The following is a 25,339-nucleotide window of genomic DNA, read 5'->3' as shown; positions in this document are numbered from 1 at the left end:
CACAAAGCAGAAGGCGCTTTGTTCGAAGAAGCGAGGGGTCTCTGCAGAGGGTTGCTCACTAGTGCTGAGCCTCATATACTGAGCCACGTCCGCTGAGCCACTTCTACAACTCTCCGGAACATGGTCGCAGGCTCCTGCACTCAGGCCTGTGCAAACACCTCGGAGGCGATGAGGCCGCAATGATCCTTTCGAGCACTCCATCGGCTGGCGACCTATGCTCGCTATATCCAACATTTGCTTCAGCATTACTTGACTGTTCGTCTTCGTTGCAGGACCGAGCTGTACGTTGGCAGACCTCAGTCTAGCGACTGAGCAGTCTCATCCAGTACATCAAGTCCGACTTTCCCGTCCTCCGGTAACCTCACGGTCGGCAGTATGTGCCTCCCAACGAGCTTAGCAGCGTCGATGGTGTTCTTGTAGAGGTTCCTCATGCCGCCATGATTGGGAGCCGACTTATTCCATCCGGTGGAAAAAGGCTGTAGCGGTTCATGATACTGTGACTGCGGTCATGAGTTTCATCTGCGGTCACCTTGCACGGCAACGTTGTTGATCTCTGCTTCTAGGGAGCTAGAGCCTTCGATGTGCGCACAAGCCATACACGCTCCCTTGGGCCCGCTGTGCGTCGCCCGGAGCCTGATCGCCTCGCCCACGATCTCGGCAGTCGGCAGTGCCATTGTCGATCGACTTCATCGCGTACTGCAGCAATCGAGATGAACAGCAACATGAAGCCAGCTTCGCACTCGTTTCAAGAACGGGCACGCGTCCCACTGGCAAGCACCAAGAGAAGCCCGACGTCATAAAGCCAGCCCTCAGGCTGCAAGGCAACTCTTCCGAGATGCGCCAAGCGTAGAAAGCTAGCGTGCCCCTGATCTCCGACATCCAAGTTTGGGAGGCTGAGGCTTCCCGAGGTCTTCAAATTGCCCAACGCGTTCCACACCCACGGGTTTGTTTTGCTCAGACTGCGGGCGCGACGATGCGACGCCGGGATGAGTGTTGAGTGTTTATGATGGCACAGCGATGTTCTATGGGCGCCTGCTCCCGCTGGCGGGAGCAAACAACTCCAATCAGCGCTTACCTGATCGACCATCTTCGTTTCATCTTAAACTTGATCTCACCAATAGTTGCCTCGGACCATTCAACGGCAGACGTCAAGTTAATTTCCCAGGCTTCCGTTCGAGGACCACCCAGTCTCTGCGCCGCGGTCGCTAAGTCTCACTTCACGGCATGATGAGCATCTTGGTTTGTCCATCCTGTCTGTTGCTGTCATGATGCACTTGTGTTTAAGCGACTCTCAGTGTCTTTGTGTCTACATATTGTAGGCAAGCTGGCCCGCTCCTTTTCTCCAGAGGGCCCGTCGCAGCCTCCGTTGCGTTCGCTACACATCTTTACACCATAGTCCTGAATATACACCGCACTCGTTCGACATGAGGCAGGCTTTTGTTGTATTGCTTTCTTTTCTTCTGTTTTCCGCAGTGCGGGCCATTCCATTCGGCGTTTCCATCGTACAGGAGCGCCATATTATCACGGAGAATACGCGACTATATAAGCGGCAATTGCTTGATGCTCTAGACTCGATCGCGAACGACATCTCGAGCGCGTTCGATCCTGACCCTGAACCAACACCACCACCGCCACCAACGCCACCAACACCAGATAAGGATGAACCGGCAGCCACAAAGACGCCTAAGAAAGACGATGACGACGAGGACGACGATGAAACAACTACTGCACGGTCGACTGCCACCAAGACATCGAGCAAGGAGAATACCAAAACAAAGACGAGCGCCTCGGCTCGGTCAACCTCCACCGAGACAAGCTCCGAGACATCTGTGACATCGGAGTCAACGAGCGAGAGCACAACTTCTGCCACCTCAACAAGCGCTACGTCGGCTTCGACAGCTGCAGCTTCTGCGACGCCCGAACCTACCAGTGCTAGCAAAGGCGGCGTCAACACAGCAGCCGTAGCGGGAGGAATTGCAGCAGCCATTGTGGTCATTGCAGCGCTTGTCATTATCCTTTTCTGGGGCTGCGGACCGCTTAAGAGGTGGAAGGAAAACAGAGAATACCAACAAATGGTAGATCGCACCTACCGACCTGCGCTGGACGACAAGGTTTTCTTCGCAGACAAACCTCGGAGTGATGTGGGGCTTTACCCTACGAGTGTGCCGACGAGTGTTGTTGGAGGTGCCAGCGTCGTCGGAGCATATCGTGGTGCTGGTCCAGCGCAACCGTCGCCCGTCGCTGGGCACCAGCGTCCATTCTCATTCAACGAGGAGTCGAGAATGCAGCAAGGCATTCGTCGGAAGCCACTTCCAACCATTGGTACAGGTGGTGCCACAGAGGGCGCATCTCCATTGACTGGAGCATCGACGCCGACGACTACAGGGCATGACAGGGCCGAGCCGTGGTTGCCGGGTGGCGGCACGCATCGGTGATTGTTCAGGACGCTGACATCGAAGGCATAGATCTGGAAGATCATGTGCAGCTAGGGTATACCATGACTACTCGGAGACAGCTCTCCTTGACACATCCCGTATTGTAGAGAATGATGACCATCATAAATCTGACATTTGCTCCTTTTCAGTGCTTGCACAGAACCAACGTAAGCTCGAGGGCTGTCATGCTATTTGTACTGGGTCGATGTGTAGAATCTCAGACCTGTGGTTCACGAAGGGTTGACGCGACTGACATAACACAAATACTAACTCAACATGTGTTGCAGAAGGCCCTCGGAACACACTTCGAGCCTCCTCTCCATGTGGTTTCAAGATCGTCCTTGGCAATCCTGGCCCGAGTCATACGTTGTAAAATGGTACATGAGCCATCAGAAGGCTCTCCTGGCCAAAAACAATGACTGTGCCGCAGGTGCTTTAGTCATAGAGCTTTACAGCGATATGATGCTGCCTTCCGGACAGGATTTACTCTTTCTACAGCACTCATCGAGGTAGCCACGAGAGTCCCACGATGGATCGTTCCTTCCGCGAGACAAGATACGCAAGACTTCTTGGCAGTCACGACCCCTTCGTTTCATCTTCTTCTCCAAGATCTCCTTTCCACCACTCCCTCCTTGACCAACTTTCCTCCTTCCGCCGAGGGCGGCAAATATGAAACGGCCTTCGTATCGTCCCTCCCTGTCTTGCATTGCTCCGTCGTCGCATCTCCTCCTAGGCTGTGCATTCATGCTGCCTCCGGCTGCACCTGACGAAGCTTGTGGAGAGTATGATGCATCGCTAAGTCGCCGCTACGACTCTGTCCACTGCCACATGACTGAATCTGCTGGCCCGGAGCACCTGCCCGGCAGACCCTTTCCGCTGTCTATCGAGTGCCCCACTATTCTACCGGATCGACAGCAGGCCAAACAAAGACAACACAAGACTCTCGCTAAGGTTGTGCCTGAGACGGCTTGGGCATTTCGTTGATAATGTCTGGGGAGCCAGAGCTGTCGTGTGCTCTTTCTTTCTTGGTCTCTTCTTGGTAGGTTGCTGGACGACCCCAAAGTATCGTCTTCTTCTTCTTGTGCTGTGCGCTGTGCTTGGTGGCGTGACCTTTCTACTGTTCAGCTTTCCAACGCCTGCTGTCCCTTCTATTATGCTCAACTGGATTGATGGACTAGTCGATTACAGGAAAAGCTATCTCGGTCATCAGACCAAACATCTGGTGCAAAGAGGTCATCGTCCCAGCGAAGTAATAAAATCATCAAAGATGTCCAGGTCAAAAACGTTGGCACAGCGGCAAATGGAGGTACGCTCAACATCAACAACAAGTGGGCTGGAGAGGGCAGACCCTTTTACGTACTCGTCTAGACTGATGTGGACTCACGACTCGTCATCGACAAAGGTCAAACGACAGGAGCAGATGAGATCGAAGAGTACGATGCTGCCGACGACGAAGAAGAGGACGACAACGATGGCGCAGATGGAGGAGAGGATGACGAAGATGACAGCGAAGGCAGCGATGAAGATGGCACTAGTGGCGATGATACCTCCGACGGGCCCGGTGAGACATCCGAAGAAGAGGACCTCATTGAGGGTGAGCCGGCCACTACCACTGGACCTCAACAGAAGGCTATCTCGCAGCCGCCCTCAATGTCAGGCTGGCAAATACTGGGTCCACTTCCAACAGTACAACCAGAATTGCTTCAGGCTCAGCCACGCAACACACGTCGACGTATGCGTCTTGACAAGATCAAGCGCCATCCCAAACGCTCCCACATTCAGCGACAAGTCTCGGCGCCACCTCCGCGACCTCCCCCACCCGCCGCCACTCTCTCGCCACCGATCGAGCTCGAAACAGAAGGATCATCTGAGTCCGGCATCGAGTCTGATGGTTTTAGCAGCAATACCGAGGATGAGGATGCAACCACTCTGCCATCTCCGACCTCGAACACCACCTCCAGTGCCACAGGTACGATCGGTGCCGCCGGCGTCGCAACTGTCAATGACCGACCGACCACGATCTCGTCACCGACTGCCACAAAGTCGACTCTGATCATCGAAGCCACTCCCTCCGGCCCGAATCAAGCAGCCGCGTCCGCCTTCCCGACCGGGGTCGCTGATTCTGCTGGCATATCAGCCGGACCAGCTCCAGAAGAACGCATTGCCATCATTGCCGGCTGTACCGTGCTGGGCGTCGCTCTCCTCGTCGCAGGTCTGTACTGCCTCTTCCGCTTCTGTGTGCCCGTTCGGACATGGTACTCTGACCGCCGACGACACTACCGTGACAAGCGGTCCGAGCGACTGGGCACAAGTCCACAGGACTGGAAGTGGCCGTTGCAGTTCATCTTCGGTAGTGATCGGCCTGCACCGCCGCGCCGCAAGATTACAGATCCATGGAAGGGTGATGATATGGAGAGCAATCCGACGGCTAGCGCGACTATGGTAGCAGACGGGTTCCGGCCCATGTCAGGACAGGGAGCGGCTTACAAGCTTCATCACCAAAAGATAACGTGAATACGGCGGGATGGGTGGCGAATGGTGGCTTCTACAATCCATTTACACGCCTCTCGGAACGGCTGTCTTCCTGGCCCAGACGCAGCGGCACGGCAAAGTGGTTCTTTGGCGCTGGTGGCGGCAGCAACAAAGAGTCGTCCCGCTGGAGCGATTCCGAGGCCTCTGAAGTGGCTGGCCATGCGGCAAGGACGACGTACAGCGAGAACACCTTCATCAACTTATATGGCAAAGGGAGCTCGTCGCCGCCAACCACAATTCTCGACGAGAAGGCCGGCTTCGCTGGAGGTGCAGTGCAAATCAGTCAAGTCGAGCTCGCCCCTCCGCTGCCAGTCAAGCAGAACTTCAACACGAACAGCAAGCCCAATCCCAACCCGGTCACTGTCACCTCCCGCAATCTCCCGCCACCTATCCCGGCGCTGCCATCAAAATCCAACCGAGCCTCAACGGCAACAACAGCCACAAACTTCACTGCCGGCGAAATAGGCACTGCGGTCGCTATGCCCATCTCGACATCCCCTCCGCCAACCCGCTCCAACACCGTCACCACCAACCTGTCATCACTGGCACCGCCGCAGCCACTCTACTTGGGCGCACAAACGAGTCATTTCTCCGCCTCCACCCTCGATCCAGCAACGCCACGCACGTTCATTTGCAGCCAGAATAAATTTGAGCTGCCGGATATCCCCTCCAGTCTTGTACGGCCAGATAGTATGGGCAGTGTGAGCTCAGTGGATACCGTCGACGTCCTCGGCGGTGGATTGGGGAAGGTGGGGAGTCGGGACAGTGCTGCGAGCGCGAGCAGTGCAGCACAGGGGCCGAAGCGTGGCGCAAGTATGCGCGGGAATGGGATCAAGAGTGTGGGTGACGGTAAGCTGCCGCAGAAGCGGGCGGCGAGTCCGGGCAAGGTGGGACTGCCTGGGGCGGTGAGGAGGGTTGCAGATGGCGGCGTGCTTTAGTCGAGATGGGGGCTACCGAAGCTGGGTGCTGGGTACAAGGAGCTCGCAGAGATCTGCAATGGAGAGGAAGTTGAGAGATCCAGTATAGAATAACCTTAGAACATCCTTCCACTAAAGTACGACAACGAAATCAAGAACTCTGAAGTCAACCGTTCGTGAATGCTCTTGCTGCTTCCCACTCTGTTTGTACCAAACCACACAGTCGGTTTTGCACATGTCCAAAATCCTCGGTTTTTGCAATTTGCTTCGAGTGTACTGACGCCCAGCGCGACTGGATGCAAAGCAGATAGGAACATTCTCGTGCTCCTGCTTCTACTTCTACCGCTGCTATTGCTCCTGCTCTTGGTCCTGCTCTTGCTCCTGCTCTTTCTCGCCTCCACGGTCGTCAATCCTCACATCAACATTGTCACATTAAACACGATGACACGCAGAAGCGAGTGGTAGCCCTCCGACCGGGAGACAAGCCGCACGAAGCGCCGAGGCACGATGAGATGGGGAATCGTTGAAGACGTGGTACATACATACATGACTAAAAAGAATACATAACGTCGCTGAAAGAAGACGCCAAAAGCGGCTGCGCACGAAGAAGCCACCAACGTAGGCCGAACGAATTCGTCGCGCTGAGCACTCAACGCCAGCTCGATCCTGGGAGCGTGAAATCGACGTGTAGAGTGGAGATGATTTGCTGGCAAGTTGAGCTGATTACACCTTTTTGGAGGCCATAGAATGATAGAGTCGACTCGTCTTTCGTGATCGTGATCGTGACCCTTTCAGCCTTCTGCCTCCCGCCTCGCCAGCGCATCCTCCTGCTGCTGCCTCACCCTGTCCATCTCTCTCGCCACTCCTCCGCTAGCGCGCCACCACAAGTCGCCGCTCCATCGAATGGCTCTTTCCGCAGCGGCGGTGGGCGTGTCCAGCGCAGGTCTGATATCGAGGTAGAAGACTGGCTCGCCTGTCTCTTGCACGCCTCCGCCGTAGTAGTCGATTACATAACGCACCTGTTTCTCGGTGCCATCCGGACCTCGGCGGGAGACGTACCAGTCGTGCCTGTCAAAAGGCGGCTCTGAGCCAAACGTTGCTGGGAATGCCATGCCCAGTAGACTCAATATTCGTGCTTTTGGTGTAGGCTCCTTCGGCCGGCCCTGAAAGCGCACCAACTTTGGTTCTGCTGCTACCTCTGTCGAACTCTGCTCCGGGAGACCTAGACTTAGCCTTCTCTCCGCCATCTGTTCCCTCTTCGCGCGATGAAAGGCGATGAAGCCCTCTCCTCTCGCACAATTCTGCCAGCCTGCGGAGAGGCCTTGCGAGAAGAGGCTTTCCCATTCGACGATCTCAGCCCAGGCGCCTTCGTTCAAAAAGTTGTGCACGGCGACCATAGACTCAACGGCATCGATAGGTGTGTCTGTGTAGCCTTTCCGGAGCATGGCGTTGTACATCTGTTGTGGCGAGGGATACTCCCAGTTGGCATTTGTGTCGGAGCGAGGGATGGAGGAGCTTCACGGTCGAGGGGGAGCGCTCGGGTTTGGGACTCGGAGCGGGTGTTCGTGAGGCCAGTGGGGATGAGGTTGAGAGGGTTATATTTGGAGAGGAGGGAGGGTTGGGATTGTGATTGTGAGGGTGGCGTTGATGTGGACTGGGGTTGTTTGGGTGTGTTGAGTAGAGGGTGATTTGTCGGGTCTTTGACTGGACATGCTGACGGTCTCGCGGGTTCAGATGTGCGGTTGAAGGGTGAAGATTTTGAGTCCGACTTGTGCATTGGACATGATGGAGGCGGACTTGCGGCTGTCGGTTGTGGTGGTGCAGGGCTCGGTCGAGGTGCGCTCGGGTTTGTGTCTGACCAGAACCAGCCCATAGTGACTGTCGATCCCGAAGTATTTGTTCTGTATGCCTAAAGGACTCCCGGCTGGAAGTTGTGGTGCTCGTGTGAACGGGATCAAGAGGCGGCGAAGGTGTATGATGGCATTGAACTCTGATCACATGTGCAGTCGCGATTTCCAATCTGGAATGTTAGCCGAAGAGCATAAGTTTCCCATACAAAACTTCAGCTCCCTGGCCCCGATGCACTTCTCACTGCCCCGAGGTTCCCCTGCGTCAAGTGTGGTGCCGTAAGATAATCTCTCGTTTGCGCAGGATTTTCATGCCGGGGGCGGCAGAAGGGAGAGCAGGAAATCGAATTTTGTGCCTTAGGGGCCCAGGATGGACGGATGAAAGTTGAAAAGGGAAGGCAGACTTCCTCTTTCGATAAGCCGTGCTTTGTCATCCGGTCTTGTGAAATGCCTGATTTACCTCACGTCTTCTCCAAGTTCTGAAGCGGTCCAGGTCAACACCGAAACATTCGCTCCTACTCAATCGAGTGAACGTGATATGCCTCTCTGGTAACCAGCAGCCTCCCTGTTCCCTTCAGTCATGGCGTCTGGTGACAAGCAGTTCAAGCAGGACTTGATTGTCTCTGCCCGCTACAAGAATGACCTCCCTCCACCACCGATGCCCCCAAAATTCCTGGACATCGACACGGGTGGCATCGAGAACTACCTCACGACCAGCTATGCCTCGGGTCTCGTGCGCCGAGAGGAGCCCAACATTGAGGTCGACGCCGAAGGAGGTATGCCCATCGATATGATCGGTGTGCCGGGCTATTTTCTCGGCGACGAGTCTGCCATCATGGCACCTGAGCGACCACCTCTGCTCGATCCAGCCGACGCCGAGCTCCTGCTCTCAGTCGACCAGATCAAAGCGCAAAACACGTCGAGAAATGTTTCCTTCCTCCGCAAGACCCAGATTCTCTCCACCTCCAACAGCAAATCCGTCGACCTCTTCACAAAATCCTCCCGCCCAAGACAACCACTCAATCGCAAGGAAGAACCGCCAGTCGATCGCGACGACAAAGAGAACGTCAAGCGCAATGTGCAAAAGGGCTTCGACCTCGCCTATCCTGACACCATCCCCTACAATCACGAGTCTGTCCGCTCTCTACCTCGAACAGCCGCCGAGCGAGAAGCCTGGGACAAGCCCAAGCATCCCTCTGGCGCTCGCGACATCTACCCCGTCGACTTCTACCCCGTCCTCCACGACTTCGAAGCCACAAACGACCAAGGCGGTCTCTGGCAGCGCATCAAATTCGACAAGCCTCCACTCCCCGCCGACCACGGCCGCCGCGACGACCGCATCGACGTCGCGACCTTCCAGACCATCCCCAACGAATCCCTCCTACCAGAATGGAAAGCCAAAAAGGACGCCTTCGACGCAGACCCCGCCAACTATGACGACCCCGGCCCCGAGCCCAACATCTGGGTCATGGCCACCCCAACCTCCCACGACGTCTCCTCCATTCGCAAACACCTCTACGATGGTCATCCGGACCGGGACTCACCTGCCCTCGTGGAACCCTTACTCACCAAATCTGCCTCCTCTCAAATGCGCGTCGAGTTCGAGCGCAAACGTGTCTTTCACAGCGTCACTCAGCAACTCGTTGATCCCCGTCGGTTATGGGCTATAGGCTTGTACAATCCGCAGTCAGACAAGAACATTATGCCGCCCACGGCGCAAAAGCTCAAACAAGGCAAAGCCGCCTACGTCTACCCAATAGCAGACAACGTGCGCTTCAGGGCCGATCGGAGCAAGATCAACAATCCACATGCCAGTCAGGCAAACCGAGAAGATGACGAGAACATCGAGGCCGCGGATATGTATATGTACCGGCCCCGGGAGCTTGATCCACGAGAAACATACGATCGCGTTCAGCGAAGAGGAGAGTACGACTACGCATTCAAGGACGAATATGCGCAGATAGAGAGGGATGCTATTGCGTTCGAAGAGGCACAAGAAGCGGCACGTATACAAGAGGAGCAAGGAGCGTTGGAGGGTGGTGAGGCTGATGTGGATATGGTCGAGGTGGAAGCCGCAGAGGACGCGGAGGTGGCATTGGATACTAGCAATGGGACGAGACCGATGCGGGACGATGATGACGGGGAAGAAAGAGTGGTCAATGGGCATGGAGACGATGCACTGAATGCGGCGGTAGCGGCCATGGGTGATAGTGACGAAGAATTACTGGATGATTGATCTGGCGCTGACCCCTGGAGAGACCACTGCGGGACGCCAGCGCATAGCCGGACATTATAGAGTGCGGAGTTCAAGCAATAGAACAGCCTCAAAAGTGGAAGCGCACAGGCAGGTCACTTAGCCAGCACTTACGCGAGGTCAAACCTTGCAATGCCGTCCTGGAGATCAATCAATGCAGTCCCAGCAGCTTCACTCATCTGACGCTCTCAACTTTGCCCCCAACAAGCACCCTAATGTCACGCAAGGGTCCCCCTCAACGAAGCCACGCCGTCACCACACGCCATGGCCCAAGGGCTCGAGATCAGAGCAGCAAGTCGATACAGTGCGACTCGAGTCCATCAATACGGTAAGACAGATCTCTCCGTTGACTGTACATGTAGCACTGGCGATCCTAGGAGGCTCCGAGGCTTTCCACTTCAGTCGACACCCATGAGCACGATAGACTTAGCCGAGACCGGTTGACAGCCAAGCTCCAAAACCGGTTGACCAGGGGATCTCAAGACCGGTTGACAACTTCTCGCGACTGCCTTGCCAGGCACCTTGTGCTGCGGAGCGACCAGCTGACTGCACTCGCACCTGCCTCTCCAGATACCTTTCAGCGGAAGGAGCGTCCAGCCAGCGAGATCCGCACCTGCCTTGCCTGACGTTTCATGGTAGCACGGCAGGAGCGATCGACTGAAGGCGGTCGCACCTGCCTCAATCGATATCTGCTACAGCACGACAGGAGCGATCGACTGGCGGCCTTCGTACCTGCCTCACTCACCATCCTCCATAGCAATGCAGGAGCGATCCGCTGAGGACAATCGCACCTGTCTCGCGGGACGATTGCTGCAGACTGCAGGAGCGGTCGATTGATGGCATTCGCACCTGCCTCGCCAGATCCACTTCGCAATGAGGCAGGAGCAATCAACTGAGGGCATCCGTACCTGCCCTCTTCAGATACCTTCCTGCGGCAGGAGCGTCCCTCGGATAGTACTCGCACCTGCCTTACCCAACACTTTCAGCAGCAAGAGCGCCCGGCTCATGGAAATCCGCCCCTGCCTTGCTGGACACCTTCTGCAGCACTGCAGGGACGATCGATTGGCGACATTCGCACCTGCCTTCCCAAACGCTGTCTGTGGCAGGTACGTCCGGCAGGATCCGCGCCTGCCTCTCCTGCTACTTTCAGCAGCAGCAAGAGCGAGTGGCTGATGGTATTCGCACCTGCCTTCCGGAGGATTTCTGCGGCAAGAGCGACCAGCTGACCGTACTCGCACCTGCCGCTGCATACGCTATCCGCGGCAGGAGGATCCAGCCAGCCGGGGTCGCACCTGCCTCTCCGAGAAGCTCTCCGGGGCAGGAGCTTCCAGCTGACGGCATTCGCACCTACCTCACTCTACATATGCAGCAGCAGTAGCGTCCGACGGCGTTCGCGCCTTCCTTAGCAGTCACCCTTTGCGGCAGGCGTGATTCATGAGGATGACCTTCCAGCGATGCACAGCGATGGCTAATGGCTGGAGCGATGTGTCGAAGACGCTGCTGGGGGGCGGAGTATGAGACGGGGATGGAGAATGAGGATCTGCGTGACTGGCATCGCAGGACATACCGAGTGGCAGGGTAGTTCAGGACCGGATGACAACGGTATTTGGGAAGCCGGTTGACAAGCAGGCTCATACGAGACCGGATGACCGAAATGCTGATGAGACTTATCTATCGCCGGATGACAAATTGTTCTTGCTGAGACCGGCTGACAAAGAGTTATCACAGCGACGGGATGACTGACATTCTACCGCCCTGAAAGTTAGGACAGGGATACTGCGAGTGAAGCAATAGCTAGATGCGTGAAGACGTTGCTGTGGTGTGATATATCACCTTCGTACGTGTATGTAGAGTTCATTGGAACATGAGGTCGAGTGGTCTTGGTTACATTTATATCCCCTCTACTGTTGATACCGCTTAGACGAGTCCACTTGATAATGGGCAGCAAGTGACCGATTCTAGGAGCCGTTGTGATCATCTAGGATTCTGCTAGCATGCTAGCAATAGATCCGTGATGACGATGGTCGTGCGAAGAATTTGCTGGAGGACATGGCTCTCGCACCGGTGCTCCGGTACCTCACTGTCTTCGCAACGGCGCTGGCACGGCTAGATCCATGATGGACCTTCGGATGCGCATGAGACCTTTCGCTGGACGCCGGTCGCGAGTGAGACTTCAGCACACTTTCTCTTCTCGCGTGTCTTTCTCAGCACGACACAATCAGCTCTAATCCCAAGACACCACCCTTGTAGCGATGACGTACGCCACGAAGCCGCCAACGAGATACCATTTCCACCGACCGATCCATCCTTCGCCTGCTTCTCTCGCTGCTTGTCCTAGGCTTGTGCCGCCTGCGCCGCCGCCAAGTATTCCTCGTAACCGTGCAACTTCAGGACTGCATTCGGGTACTGAATTTGCTTGACCGGCTGTATTCTGACCTCCCTGTTCCGTGGTCGCTGTAGGCGGAGGCGCCACCTTGCCTGTCGTCGGATCGATTCCCACTTCCTCCATCCACTTCCAGTTCTCCGCATCAAGCTCCTCGAACTCCTCACGGAACCGCCTCCCACCGTCGCCGGCCTTAATGTTGGCGTTGCCACTGCTTTTCGTCGTCGAGATGTTATTCCCGGGCCGTGTCTTGGTTCCGCAACTCCCACCTCCTGTGCTGTTCCACCACCGACTCCTCGCGGCTAGCCAACTCCGCTCTCGCTTGCTACTGCTCAAACTACCCGCTGTCATCTCCTCCGAGTTCATGAAACTGAGCAGTCCAATCAGTATCGTGCTCACTGACCACGCTGGATTGAAGCTCTTGGGGTGGAAGTCTGATATCGACAGGCATAATCTCGTGGAGGTCTGGAAGCGGCCGCTTGGGGTGTGCATGCGGATGGCGGGTGGAGCGAAGGGGTAGTCTGACGGGAAGACTAGTGTGCCCCAGTATTGACCGCGCGGTAGGGTGTGTCGGGCGCGCCGGTAAGGATGTAGTGCCATTCCAGGATGTTGGACTCGGAGGGATGTGCTTCGATGTAGGGCGGAGGGTTGGCTTGTATGGCGGCGTATTCGCGCGTGAGGCGCTTGTGAGCGGCTTTGGTTGCCATTGCTGAGGTGGGTCGAGTTCGCGATGTAGAAACTGGCTGCACTGCGATAGGTACGCTTCTAATGTTGAGTAGTGTAGACGGAGGATCGGAGAAGCGCAAATGCGGAGCGAGATGGTTGTCGTGTGAGGATAGCAGGGAGGGAACAGAAGAAGCCTCTGCTGATAGCGACTATCTTGAATGTTGAGTGTTGCCCGGGAAAGAATGGAGTGTTAAAGACTTTTTGTTTGTGATGGCAGTAACAATTGTCATGGATGGGCTGCTTTGTAGGATGAAGTCACCGACCACTGGCAGGCAGGCACGATCGGCGGAAAGTTATCGTCACGTGCCGTCATTAGACTCTGAAGCCTGTCATTTAACGTCAGCCTTAAATGCTACTCCATGTCCTCATCAAGACAGCTCAAGGTCCTTCGGCCGCTTGCAAAATGACGGGTGCTCAGGGCTGCAACCCTGAACGGCAGCCTATAATGATGATCAGCGAAGTGTTATGTCCACTGCTATGTCTCATGTGCATTGAGTCGTATTCATGAATAATCTGTATGTACAGAGAAGGGGTTCTGCTGCCTACGGTAGACATGTTGCAGCCTGGATGTCGCGGACTTGACAGCGCACAGACCGCGACCATCATAAAGTGGTAAGGTATATGAATGGTTGTCCCGCTCCCCTGATCAAACAGCAGCTCAAAAGTAACAGAAACAACCCTAAATTATCATGGCCGAAGAACCAACTACTGGCGCAACTTCCTTGCAAGCCCTCAACACCCAAGCAGTGCTAATACAACTCCCTATCGAAGAAGCGAAACAAAGCTTCACAGGTCTCCCACCAGTAGCCCAAACAAACCTCTTTGGAGATCTGCTCAGCCAACACCGCGAGCTGCAGCAGAAAGAGGAAAACCTTCAGCAATCCATCGCTCGCTTGCCTGCGGCAGACCGTCATGTCGCCCTGAACCACTGTCACCGTCTCGAGGAGGGCACTGACTACGTGCATGATCCCTGCGAGGCCGCGGAGGCTTTCCGTCAGGCCTGGCAGTACAGTGACACCTATGTACGCGAAGAGATTCCGAGGAGTTTCCTGGGAGGGGTCGACTGGCAGGGTGGGCCCGATATCATCCGCTTCAGTGAGGATGAGCCGTATCGCCATATGTTCTTTGACGAAATGTCTGCGCGATTCGATGTCGTTAAGAAACTGCCGTTGCGCTTCAACAATGGTATCTCAAGCCAGCTACTGCTTTATCGCCTGTGCGCTACTTTCGGAGCGCTGCCACTAAGCTGCGAGGCGACCGAGCGCTACAAGTCGTGCTGGGACTTGAATTTGGTCTACAAGAAGGAAGCTGACGCGGCGGCGACCACCACTGGGGACGGCGCCTCTGAGGATGCGCCTCCATCCTGGCTCCTTTTCCAGGACTTCAAGGGGTGGTGTAGCGTTTTCTTTGGTGGGTCTCAGGAAGCTTCGGAGAACGCGCTAGAGCTGGTCAATTATTTGGTCGGTCCTAAGTGTGCGCACACCTACGATGGTGTACTGGCTGGTTGCTCGGCTTGACCAGGAAGTCACAAACCCATGTCTCCTATATCAAATAATATCGCACACCTTTCTCGAAAAGAATTTTTTATAGACTTAGATCTGATAATTTCACTAACAAGCCGTTGAACATTATCCCGAAACAGTGCGCGAAGAGAGCTGTGTCGCGGACGCGCAGCTGACTCCCTGCGACCAAGTATGCTTGCCTCCATTCACGACTTCTCCGCCGTGGCTTCTCAAAGACTGAGTATGTGCTAGAGTATGTTGTCAGTCCTGCGAAGAACAAGCAGTCAATGTCTCCTCGCACTCATGGACACACTCGTCGCTGAGAAGGTAGTTGACCAATTCAACCGCCTTGTCCGAAACCTCGACAGTGCCATCGAAGTACACATAGCATTTTCCCCTGTAATCGTAAAAGTGGAGCCTGCCAGAAGGATGAGATCCCTCATCTGCTTGTCTGAGACTGGGCGTGTAAAGCAGACATAGCTGCCACTCACGGCCTGACTGATCGCCGTCAATGCCAAGGTCACTGTCGTCCCAAGGACCGAACGCAGCACGCAGGCGATAGAACAAGAGCGGACTTGAGATAGCATTCCTGAAGTGCAGGCTGCAGTCGTGACTGCCTTTGTACCGCTCCTGCCGCTCGGACTCTGGTATGTAGCGGAACGGTTGGTCCTTATTCGACCGGGAAAAGTCCATGTCGTCAGAATTCCAGTGAAGCGTGCCACGTTGATGGGGGAAGTCTTCGGTGTAATCAGCCGGGCCGCCAAACGACCAAGACTTGCGGAAGGCTTGGGCGCCTTCGAATGCACTGGGTCCGGGCACGTCGCGATGAGGTCGATCAACGACGAGGTGACGATCGACCAACGGCATCTGTCGGAAGCTATGTAGCTGGCTCAGGAGTCCCTTGAACACAGTAGCTTGGGCTCCTGGTGGCAGGGCAGAGAAGTCTTGGAAGGCTTGCTGGGCTGACAGTTGGAGCAGCGCTCGTGAGGCCATGGTTTGCACGGCAGGAGCCCCGGCTGTCGGGATATTTGCCATGATGATAGGCAAGCGGTCTTCGTTGTGGTTGCAGTGTGATGACTTGATGAGGACAGAAGGTTGTGCTGTCGAACTGTGGTTCATAGACCATCATGGATGTTCGACCACTCTTTTATGTCCCATCAATTTCGTAGAGACCTTGGGATATGACATGTCACTTTTGTGACATCCAGGCAGCAGCACCGCTCTTGCATGTGGTAAAGAGCTGTTGCCGTCGTTACTGATTGTTGCTCGCGGCAACCGCAGGGGATTTTGAGACATCAAGGTCGGCTATCGGTTGAAACCGCGGATCCATATGCATTCCAGGAGGCCTGCAGATTGAGGAAAGTTGCTTATTGCTCTACAGACCTTGCTTGGCGTTACAGATCGGCCTGGAAGCGAATCGCAGCCTGTCTGTTACGAACAGGACTAGTTAGTCATTGGGGCGTTTCGCGTTCGCGTCGCGTTATCATATTGACGTGTAGTGTCAATATAGCCCGATTAGGACTGGGGAACCTGATCCTGGTCTCCAACCAGATGCTTTTCTTTATCTCGCTCACGACTTAACCCGCAGGCAGGTGCCACATGCCGCACATATGGCGCGAGGATTAGCCAGCAAAAGATGAGGATCACCTATCAGTGTCCTGCTTGACAGCCCAATCGTAGAACAAACTTGGACATTGCCATACCTACAATCCCGTGGTAAACAGCCGATGACTAGATGCTCAAGCTATGATCGCAATACAGTAAGACCTACCATTCGCCAGTAGCAGGAGCTATCTGACAGCAGAAAGCATGTGGGTCATGCTTCGATCCCTTCAGCGTAGCTGCCAGTGAGCTCTTCGCAGGAGACTTTGACGCAGGAGGAATTTCGTAGTTTGTTGAGGCTGCGGCCCAGGATCCCACAGCCACCGATGCAAGCCATCTGAGTACGGCGAAGCAGTCGCTCGTCTCTGTGTACTGTGCAGTTGACGCAGCAGACGAGAGTGTGCCATGGCAGCAGCGTCGACAGAGATACACAAGCGCCAAGCTTTCTGGCCTTCAGGCTCGGCACGAAGCACACCAAAACATTTTTGCTCGCCACTTTTTCGACTCGATGACGGTTCGACCTGGAGCTTAGGGGCATACAGCAGTCACTGGAGCCCAGCGCAACTCAAATCGCGGGTAGCAATCGCCAAAGAAGCAAAAAGAAAACTCCCCCAGGAAGGCTCGAACTTCCAACCTCCTGATTAACACTGTAGGATATCGTTAGGAAAGGACGACTTGCTGTGTGTATTGGTGAGTACTCACGTCAGACGCGCTAGCCAATTGCGCCATGGAGGATGCTGAGCATCGTGTTGAATGATTCAACCATGGCATAATTCGTTGCGTTTCCGCGATGAATTGTGAGCAAAAAATTGGTGGATGAAAATATATAGCTAAAATCTGATCAGCCCCGCGACCCACTCTTCCTCAACAGCTTCGAGAGCTTTTTTTCACTTCCTCTGTCCCTTTGAACGTGTCGTTCAGCCGAATTTAAGCCCAAAATTGTTCTATTGCAAAATTGACAGTCGTCCTACGCAGGCATGGGACAGGCTGCAGCGGTAGCATGCGTGCTCTCACCTGCCTATGGCGGTCCCTGGCAGCTTCCTCAGCGTTGGTAGCTGAGCCAGGGGCAATAACGGAACTAGCTTTTGTGTTCAGGAGGGAAAGAGCGGGAAACGAAATCAGTTTCCTGGGCTGCACCTGCGCTTGCTATGTATCGAGTAAGTATTCGAAATGATAAGGAGCATTTGTTCGACGGCTCGATGACAGCCACTACCACGCACAAGGTAAGATCAAGCCAGCAGCTTTCGTCAGCGCAGATACACAACCTTGGAATTTATTGAGTTTGGGACCGTGCAGGATGACAATGAGGTACTATTCGCGAGTCCCTACAGGCTACAAGCTCCATTGAGAGATCTCACACCACAACAACCATCTTCCCACCAGCACTCCCCTCCTCCATATGCCTATGAGCCTCCCCAATCTCCTCAAAACTGAACACCTCACTCGGCTTCGCATCCCACTTCCCCTTCGCAACATCCCTCACAATGCCCGCCAGTGGCACGTCACTCAACGGAAACCACTGCATCCCATAGACAAAACTCCCGAAAAAGGACAGGTGCACACCGCTTGGCATATCCGAGAATGGGTTGACTTCGATCCGGCCCAGTCCGCCCAGAAGCCCAGCTTGGCAGACACGACCGCCGCGGCGCGGGATCTCGAGCGAGTCCAGGAGTACGCTGTTGTCGATGAGGTCGAGGACCCCATCGAACACCACGCCCTTCTCCTTGGGGCGAGCGGACGGGCCTGGACCTTCCAATATAGCTCCTTCTGCTCCAAGATCTAGCAGAGCCTGCAAGCGCGCTTTCTACCTCGTGGTCCCCCAGACCTGCGCACCAATGCTCTTCGCAGCGAGGCTGAGAGTCACTGTGCCGACCGCGGTGCTGACTCCCCGGACGAAATCCCTATCGCCAGCTTTGACCTCGAGATTTTGGCTAACCACACTCCACGCCGTAGCATGATTCTTCGGGATCGCCGCCACCTCCGCCCAGCTCAACCCTCCCACGCCCTCCTCATTGATCCCGTTTCCCGCCTCCTCCAATAAAACCACATTCCCATCCGGCACATTCACCTTCTCTGCGCAGCCCCCCTGAATGGTCTCCCCAAGCCACCCATGATGCCCGCCACCTTTGCCCAACAGGAAACTTCCTTGAAGGGCATGCAGACACAATGCCGACACACTCAATGCCTGGCACCTCACGCGACTCAGGCCATTGGCCCAGACACATGTACTATTCGGCGTGATTGATCCCAAAAGCCTTGATTGAAACGGTGGTGGAGTTTGGCGTTGGCTCAGGATCCGGATAGGATGTCTCAATGGCTAGGTATAAGGGTGAGCAGGGACGGTGTGGGATTGTGATGGTCTCCATGGCTACAGAGCAGGGAATCCAAGGTTTTGTCCTGTCTTCCATAACGGCGATCGAAAGGTGCAATGTTCATCAGCGTTACTGCGCCGTCGGTACGATCAGGGGTACAATGCAATGCATCTCTCCACATTAGACAGCAGCGGACTAAGTAGAGTGCAGGCTCTCTTTCGAGGTCCAATGTAGCAAGGACATTTCCCAGCATTTACTGTGATTGCGCACAGAGCATCGGGAAGACTCTACCTCGAATGCCATATACGGAACACCTCGTTCGTCCCCGCCCTCGGATACGCGCGTGAACTTGAGAAGCAGCGCTTGGGGATACGACGTTCTCAGACTCAGCAGGATCGACATCAGTCGGTCGACAGTAAGGGAGGACAGGTCATCTGAAGGGTCTGATCGCATACCGCTGTTGCAGGAAAAGGCTATGCTTGCTTGCCCGCTTGTTGCTCTCAATACCACTACATGCTGCGCAACGCTCGCTTGATGCTCCCATTGCTTGCCGACCGCCGCTGCTCACCAGGCTTGGAAGTGCTCTGACCAACTCAGACACATATGGCCAAAATGTTGATAGAATTGCCAGAACGATGTCCCTGGGTCCCCTAAGCCCCTCCCAAACCCTCCAAGTCTCCATCCTCGTTATCAGAGCCATCCCAATCACTCCCACCTTCCAGCATCGCTTCCAGCTCCCGCTGCTCTTCGTCATCACTATCACTTTCCACTTCCTGCTCATGCCTATCTCGTGCTTCTGCTGCCTCCTGGTCTTCGGCTATGCGGTCGTTTTCGAGACGATCTTCATCTCCCGAAGCTGGTGAGGACGTGCCAGGATTCGCCGCTGATGCCGTCGTCGTAGCCGAACTTTCATTCAACACGCTCGGGCTGGGATGATTCGGCGTCGAAGCAACCTTCAACCTCGATCCACCGACCCCATTTGTCGACGAATTACTCGTGACAACCTCTTCGTCCTCACCGACCCTCCGCCGCTTCCGACTCCGTACACTCAACTCACTCCTCACGCTCTCCGTATCACTCTCTCCACTCTCCATATCACTGCCCATGAAGTCCCTCAACTCCTCCTGGATTTTATCATACTCCTCCTGGTTGAGCGTCGGCGGGGTGTACTCTTCCAGATCCTCGTCGTCCAACCCCAGATCTTCCGTCTCGAGCTTAAGACGCTTCCTCGGTCGAGACAATCCACGGGATCCGTCCTCATCATCTTCTGACCCGCTGCTCAGATCCGTGTTCTCGGAGTCGCTGAGCAGAAAGTCATTCGCGAATGGTATCCCATGATGGCCCGCTTCTCCATTCTCTGACGGCGGAGCGGCGACTGGACTGCTGGCGGGTATACTCTCAGGCTTGCTTGCGCCCTCAAGCAGGTACGGTCGCTCATCGAGCTTGCGCCACTGCTGCATACTCTCCAACAACCATCGTTCACTGACTACTTTGATGCCGCGGCGATTCGCCTTCTTCACTTTCGCCGTGCCATTCTTTCTTGCGACGAGATGCGTCACTTCACGCTGATGTCGTCGCGGATGGTTGCGCCGAAGCTCCTCGCCCAATTGGAGATGTCCGCAGTTTGGATGTCGAAGCCTAATTGAATAACGCCAGAAAAGACGATAGTGACGCCACGCAGGACAGGCAGCTTCATCGGTGGCAGGATACGCTTGATATCCGGGACGAGGGCGAGATTTTCCTCTTCTGCAGCGGGCTCAGGTAGCGGAGGCTTTCGACCCCCAGCCAGCGCAGCGACACGTCCGCCCTTACTGTGCCGTTTGCGGTCCCACTCCTTGTAGAACGCGCTGTGCACCCTAGCAAGAGCGGCCTCAAGATGTATAAGCTCTTCGTCGTTGTCTTTGAGGATGGAGTGCCGTTGCTTCTTGGGCGTTCCTCCTGATTCGGAGTCCGTCGGAGTTGGTTCTCGATCGCCCGGTGACTCGGCCGCCTCGCCCGTGGACTCTTGCGCCACTCCGAGTAGTGCTTCGCCATCACCGTTCTCAGCTGCTGCGTCCTTCTCGTCCTGCTCACGCTGCATCTTCTCCAGAGGCTTCTCAACGAGTTGTGCCTCGATCGTCTTCTCCTGCAAGCTGGTCTGTTCTTGAAGGACTGCGGCATCGTTGCTGCCACTCATGGCCAGCAGCGTGCCCAAAGTAGACGTACCGTTCTGTACCGTTGACGTCCCGTCCTCTGCGACACCGTTCGGCTGCTGACCACGGCCCTCTCCATCTGGTTGCACCACCGCCGCTGTCTCCGCTGCTGGCAGAGATTGCCCGTCCCCAACAGGCGCGCCCACCCTCTTTGGCAGGAAGCTCGCGTTGATGTCCCCTTGCCCCGGGAAGAACTGAAACTCTGTGACCCGTACCAAATTTGCGCTGTACTTCCACACATCCCCTCTGTCATCAATGATCACCACCATCTTTGTATCAATCGGAAACAACCGCTCGAGATGCTTTGAAGTGGCGCTCCCACTCTCGTCCCTGCTGAGAATCCTATCACCAAAGAGCTTCCCAGTCGGATCCACAATCTTCGCGATCTGTATCGCATACTGCTTCGTGCCCGCGGTGTAGATATGCATCTCATACATTTTCGCGATAGTCTCCAAGAAGTCCTCCAGCCCCGGGCGGAGCTTGATATAGTACCAGTCGGCTCGGGCATTGTCGAACAGCTGGAAACTTCTCACGTTCTTGACAGCCTCATGGTTCGGATCCTCGGGGTCTTGCTGCCACTTCCCAATTGTCGGATCCACTGCGGCATGAATGATTGTCTGATCTAGATCGACCACCAGACTCAACTTCTTCTCCGCCAACAGTCTCCGCTTACTCTCCACATCAATCGCTCTTGCCGCATCCTGACTGATCGTCAAACCTGTAGTATCATGGTCGAACACTATCGGCGCCCGTGCCTCAATGCCACTACTCGCACCACCCGTTGGGGACGCCTCCTGCGTAAGGTCCTTCCCGCAGTTTATGCACAGCCCGTTAAACTGCACTTCATGCGTACAATCTTCTTCGACTTTGGCAACATCTCGTGGGAAGGCTATTGTGTCCCCATTCCAGACATGCCATGCGGTAATGGTGCCTTCGAGTGTGCTGGAGAAGTGGGCAGGGAATTCGCGCTCGACTAATTGGTCTTCCTCTTCGCCGCGCCGCCCCTCGGTTACTTTGGTGCGGTATGTGTAGCTGAAGAGCCGATCGCCGAGGACTATGGACTCGCCGACGCGCTTGTGAATCTCGGTGATGCGGATTGGGTAGTGTAGGCTTGTGGGGAGGCGGAGGAGCATTGTGATCTCGAACGGTGGAGGGTCAATGTGGAGCGCATTGGGTTGTGTGAGGCCGTTGCGAAGAGGTTGCGGAGTCTTTCGCGGCTATCAGAGTGCTTCGTCGAGGCACTCTGTAAAAATGTAGCAGGAAGATCGCGATGCACGCGTGCAAAGCGTAACGACTCAAATGCTTCGCTCGAAGTGTAGAAAGTCACTCCAAGTATGCGAAAAGCGCAGCGACCGCGTCGCGTAGGAGGTTCGGAACGAGACTCGTGGCAAACAAGGGCGAGCAAGTGACTGCTCCCAACAATAGGTCACCTACTATGCAACTTCCTCAGTCGTCACTTGCGGAGGAAAGAGGTACAAAATATTTGGAGAAGTCGCGGTTCACGAACCGCCTGCAATTAAGCTCCCCTTCCGAACTGGGGGCATGGAAGCATTTATACAACGAACAAGATGATCTGCTGCAGGGGTAGCGTCGCGATCAACCCCACCTTTCCAACAACAGGTACAATCCCACTAGCAGTAAAAGCTCGGGCGATAACTCCCTTTGTCCAAACTGATGAGTGTGCACGAGGTACAGTCACCGTGCCTATGGTCTGAGCTTCATTTCGTATCCGGCGTCAGTTGCCGCGGTCGCCGTCATTATGCAGTCCGTCAACCTTGCAGTGAGTTGGCCGCAATCCATGAGCTCACGTGACAGCTATTGAAGCTCACGAGCCTCTTTTAATGAGGTCAAGGATCAGCAGAATGTGCGGTTCATTGACACAGCGCCCTCCCTGGCCTGCAAATACTCCCGGGTGAGCTGCTAGTCAATATTGCTCAAGCGACCGACGAAAAGGCCGACTTCAACCCAGCTTTGACTCTCAAATACTAGTCATTCGGGGGCCTGTGGAGCTAGCCCTGACACTCAGGTGATAGGTATGGGAGGCGATGTCAAGCTAGCTATGGACACTCAATGCAGCGGCTAGTCCTGAACCGCGTACACAGCACGTCTTGTTATTGATAGACACAACTCGAACTATCCATAAATACAGTCTTGTGCCCCAACCATAATACTTGGGAGGAGGAGCGTCACATGGTAGGCATAATTGATCGTGCCCGCCCCCGTCAGAGAGGGCGCTGCTGGTCCAAGATTGGGGTGCTATCAATACTCAATGGGCAGGCTTGGGATGAGCGTCACCCAAGCGTCACTCCGTAGGAACAGAATCATGATGGAAGACTTGGCCAGGGAGGGCGCTGTCTAAGCGCCCTTACCAGCGATACTGAATGAATATGCTGTACAATTTTCATCCTTGCAGTCCAATTCATTCTTTACACAGAGCCCTCCCTGGCACAGAGAAATCGAGCTGTGATTTTCGGTCAGTGACGCCGAAGTGACAGTCAAGTAAGAGACAAGTAGAAGCGGACTTTTGGCCTGGCAATTCGATCTTATGATACAGAGGCCTCCCTGGAGGTGATTCTAAGACTGTTAATCGTCCTCAACATCATTGACATCAACTTCCTCCACAAACCCCACAGAGTCCTTCCCAGCCAGATTCGCAACTCTTTAAGCCGCGCGAGCGAGGGCAACGGAGTCGCTGCCGAGGTCGTAGACGCTGTACCAAGGGCGGAGGAACGTATCTCCGAGAATAGCGAGTGGTCCTGCAAGATTGGTTAGCAATGATTCCATGACAATCGACTTTTCGACCAGCGTCCGCCCTGGCATGAAAAATTTGAGGCACAGATCTTGCGCGGTGACGCTCAAGTGAGGCTCGTCTCAGAAACCCTTCTCAATTGCCAAACATCATCAGGCTCTACAGCGCCCTCCCTGGCCCGAAAAATGACTTACCAACTGGTTCTGGCAAATCGATGCCCATGAAAGCGGAAATGCAGGAGCCCTGCACATCCATGATGTAGTCCTTAGCGGTGATGGAGAAGTTGTAGCCGGAGAGAGTGAAGGTCATATCTGGCGCGCTGTCGCGCTTGCTGCAGTCGACCGTGTACTGTCCGTTGAAGCCCTTCTTAGCGCCAATCTTGGCGTTCAACAGGTCGGCAAGAGTGCTGGGCAGGGCGATGAGGGACGTGCCCGTGTCGAGGATAGCGCCGGTGTTCTCCAGGTCGGCGCTGTCTTCCCCAAAGGTAATGGCGTCAAGGTTGACTTCCCAGTAGGCCTTGCGACGGAGAGGGATCTTGGTGAGCTTGCCAGTGTAGTGGCTCTTATCCACGCCGCCGAAGGTCACAGCGGACTCCTCGCCAGAGTTGGTGTCGCCGAGATAGAACGCAAAGACAGGCTCGTCCAGCAGCTTCTGGTTGACCATCTCGTAGAATGGAGGCGGAACCTTGTTGACCGCGATCGTGTCGTAGCCCAGCCCGAGAATGCCATCGAATCGGCCGAAGGCAAATGCAAGACCTGGCTCGTTGGTGACTTCGCCGAACAGCTGGTCCTTAACCTTCAGATCGCCTATCTGCATTGTATCGCGCGAGATGAAGCCCGACACCTCTCCTGACCCGTATCTAATGCCGAATTCGGAGCCGTTCTTCTTGAATGTCGACGAAGAGGATGAATCATACTTCTGATGCAGGTAGCACGCGATGCTGCCGCACTCGGAGCTTGGGACCCAGAGGTTGCTGCTTCCGGTGTCGAGGATGACCTTGAACTCTTGTGCGGGAGTTCCGAGGGCGATGGTAGAGAAGTCTATAGGAGTGGGTTAGCATTGCTTACCACGTCGGGGAGGGCTCTGAAGCTTACATTGAGCATTCAGGAAGTTCTCGATAGGTACTTCGTGCGGCCCTTTCTCCAGATCGATCGCTGTGTGGCGGAAGATGTCCTCAGAAGGGCCGCCGAGGAGCTTCTGGGTGTACTTATGGCGCAGAGCGTTGACGTGGTCATTGATGCTAGCAGCTGAGAGCTGCTGCTCGAGAGGGACCTTTTCGAGCTTCATCTTGTGCACGCCGGCAGCGGCGGTGCCGACGAGGGCTGCGAGCGCGGTGGTTGTCTTCATTTTGGGCGACTGGATTTTTCGATGCAGAGGCCTCCCTGGGGGTAATTTTGAAAGAGGTAGAGTAGATGGAGGTGATGAATATGTGATGAAATGGATGCGATCGGAAAGCGGTTGCCTATTGCTACGGGGCGGGCGCTATGACGAATCGGAGAGGTTGGCCTGGGTAAGCCCCCACATCACTGGCAGCTCTCGATTTGAAACACGTCATATCTTGGCAGCTTTTTTCCTACAGCGCCCTCCCTGGCCAGAAAATCTACGAGATACCTATCTTTTGCACTGACGCTCGAATGAGCCTCGCTTCAATCCTATCACCTCTGCCAGATTAAAGCCATCCAGAGACTCATGAGCTATGCCCTCTCGCTCGCCTTGCTACCTGTCCACAGCCGCTGAATAGTGGAGGAAAGTGTTTTCTATGTATGACGCCCACATTTACAAAGTGGCCAAAATGATCATAGGCTGTCGTATAAACTCATTTTGTACAATGCTCTCATCGTTATAGATCGTCCTGAGTCGACGATGTTCCATGGCGCTCCGCTGCATA

General features: G+C 55.1%; 11 protein-coding genes across 11 annotated transcripts; 4 read left to right on the top strand and 7 right to left on the bottom strand.

Moving 5' to 3' along the window:
* Positions 1 to 1,424: 1,424 nt before the first annotated feature.
* Positions 1,425 to 2,435, top strand: AB675_8187 (uncharacterized protein; the record flags this gene model as incomplete). The annotated part of the gene is made up of 1 exon (XM_018148615.1): positions 1,425 to 2,435. One exon carries the CDS (start codon positions 1,425 to 1,427, stop codon positions 2,433 to 2,435), a length of 1,011 nt encoding a protein of 336 aa, XP_018001030.1.
* A 1,267-nt stretch (positions 2,436 to 3,702) lies between these two features.
* AB675_8186 (uncharacterized protein) lies at positions 3,703 to 5,905 on the top strand (the record flags this gene model as incomplete). Its single annotated transcript, XM_018148614.1, has 3 exons — positions 3,703 to 3,741; positions 3,804 to 4,945; positions 5,035 to 5,905. 3 exons carry the CDS (start codon positions 3,703 to 3,705, stop codon positions 5,903 to 5,905), a joined length of 2,052 nt encoding a protein of 683 aa, XP_018001179.1.
* A 770-nt stretch (positions 5,906 to 6,675) lies between these two features.
* AB675_8185 (Cytochrome c heme lyase) lies at positions 6,676 to 7,757 on the bottom strand (the record flags this gene model as incomplete). Its single annotated transcript, XM_018148613.1, has 2 exons — positions 6,676 to 7,399; positions 7,435 to 7,757. 2 exons carry the CDS (start codon positions 7,755 to 7,757, stop codon positions 6,676 to 6,678), a joined length of 1,047 nt encoding a protein of 348 aa, XP_018001321.1.
* Positions 7,758 to 8,311: 554 nt separating this feature from the next.
* On the top strand, positions 8,312 to 9,967 carry AB675_8184 (uncharacterized protein; the record flags this gene model as incomplete). Its single annotated transcript, XM_018148612.1, has 1 exon — positions 8,312 to 9,967. One exon carries the CDS (start codon positions 8,312 to 8,314, stop codon positions 9,965 to 9,967), a length of 1,656 nt encoding a protein of 551 aa, XP_018001089.1.
* Positions 9,968 to 12,209: 2,242 nt separating this feature from the next.
* On the bottom strand, positions 12,210 to 13,075 carry AB675_8183 (Ubiquitin-conjugating enzyme E2 6; the record flags this gene model as incomplete). Its single annotated transcript, XM_018148611.1, has 2 exons — positions 12,210 to 12,738; positions 12,903 to 13,075. 2 exons carry the CDS (start codon positions 13,073 to 13,075, stop codon positions 12,210 to 12,212), a joined length of 702 nt encoding a protein of 233 aa, XP_018001274.1.
* Positions 13,076 to 13,783: 708 nt separating this feature from the next.
* Positions 13,784 to 14,611, top strand: AB675_8182 (uncharacterized protein; the record flags this gene model as incomplete). Its single annotated transcript, XM_018148610.1, has 1 exon — positions 13,784 to 14,611. The coding sequence occupies one exon, from the start codon at positions 13,784 to 13,786 to the stop codon at positions 14,609 to 14,611; it is 828 nt and encodes a 275-aa protein (XP_018000984.1).
* A 67-nt stretch (positions 14,612 to 14,678) lies between these two features.
* AB675_8181 (uncharacterized protein) lies at positions 14,679 to 15,631 on the bottom strand (the record flags this gene model as incomplete). The annotated part of the gene is made up of 2 exons (XM_018148609.1): positions 14,679 to 14,844; positions 14,910 to 15,631. 2 exons carry the CDS (start codon positions 15,629 to 15,631, stop codon positions 14,679 to 14,681), a joined length of 888 nt encoding a protein of 295 aa, XP_018001177.1.
* A 1,921-nt stretch (positions 15,632 to 17,552) lies between these two features.
* Positions 17,553 to 18,564, bottom strand: AB675_8180 (uncharacterized protein; the record flags this gene model as incomplete). The annotated part of the gene is made up of 3 exons (XM_018148608.1): positions 17,553 to 17,977; positions 18,032 to 18,339; positions 18,428 to 18,564. The coding sequence occupies 3 exons, from the start codon at positions 18,562 to 18,564 to the stop codon at positions 17,553 to 17,555; spliced, it is 870 nt and encodes a 289-aa protein (XP_018001127.1).
* Positions 18,565 to 19,160: 596 nt separating this feature from the next.
* AB675_8179 (uncharacterized protein) lies at positions 19,161 to 19,970 on the bottom strand (the record flags this gene model as incomplete). Its single annotated transcript, XM_018148606.1, has 1 exon — positions 19,161 to 19,970. The coding sequence occupies one exon, from the start codon at positions 19,968 to 19,970 to the stop codon at positions 19,161 to 19,163; it is 810 nt and encodes a 269-aa protein (XP_018001093.1).
* A 95-nt stretch (positions 19,971 to 20,065) lies between these two features.
* Positions 20,066 to 21,835, bottom strand: AB675_8178 (RNA polymerase II subunit A C-terminal domain phosphatase; the record flags this gene model as incomplete). The annotated part of the gene is made up of 1 exon (XM_018148605.1): positions 20,066 to 21,835. One exon carries the CDS (start codon positions 21,833 to 21,835, stop codon positions 20,066 to 20,068), a length of 1,770 nt encoding a protein of 589 aa, XP_018001146.1.
* Positions 21,836 to 23,363: 1,528 nt separating this feature from the next.
* AB675_8177 (Vacuolar protease A) lies at positions 23,364 to 24,798 on the bottom strand (the record flags this gene model as incomplete). Its single annotated transcript, XM_018148604.1, has 3 exons — positions 23,364 to 23,458; positions 23,646 to 24,491; positions 24,546 to 24,798. 3 exons carry the CDS (start codon positions 24,796 to 24,798, stop codon positions 23,364 to 23,366), a joined length of 1,194 nt encoding a protein of 397 aa, XP_018000945.1.
* Between the last annotated feature and the right edge of the window lie 541 nt (positions 24,799 to 25,339).

Source organism: Cyphellophora attinorum (genome assembly GCF_001299255.1).
Source record: "Cyphellophora attinorum strain CBS 131958 chromosome Unknown Contig10, whole genome shotgun sequence".
NCBI classification, from domain to species: Eukaryota; Fungi; Ascomycota; class Eurotiomycetes; order Chaetothyriales; family Cyphellophoraceae; genus Cyphellophora; species Cyphellophora attinorum.
The sequence above is the reverse complement of the archived record's forward strand: the minus strand, read 5'-3'. Positions and strand labels throughout refer to the sequence as shown.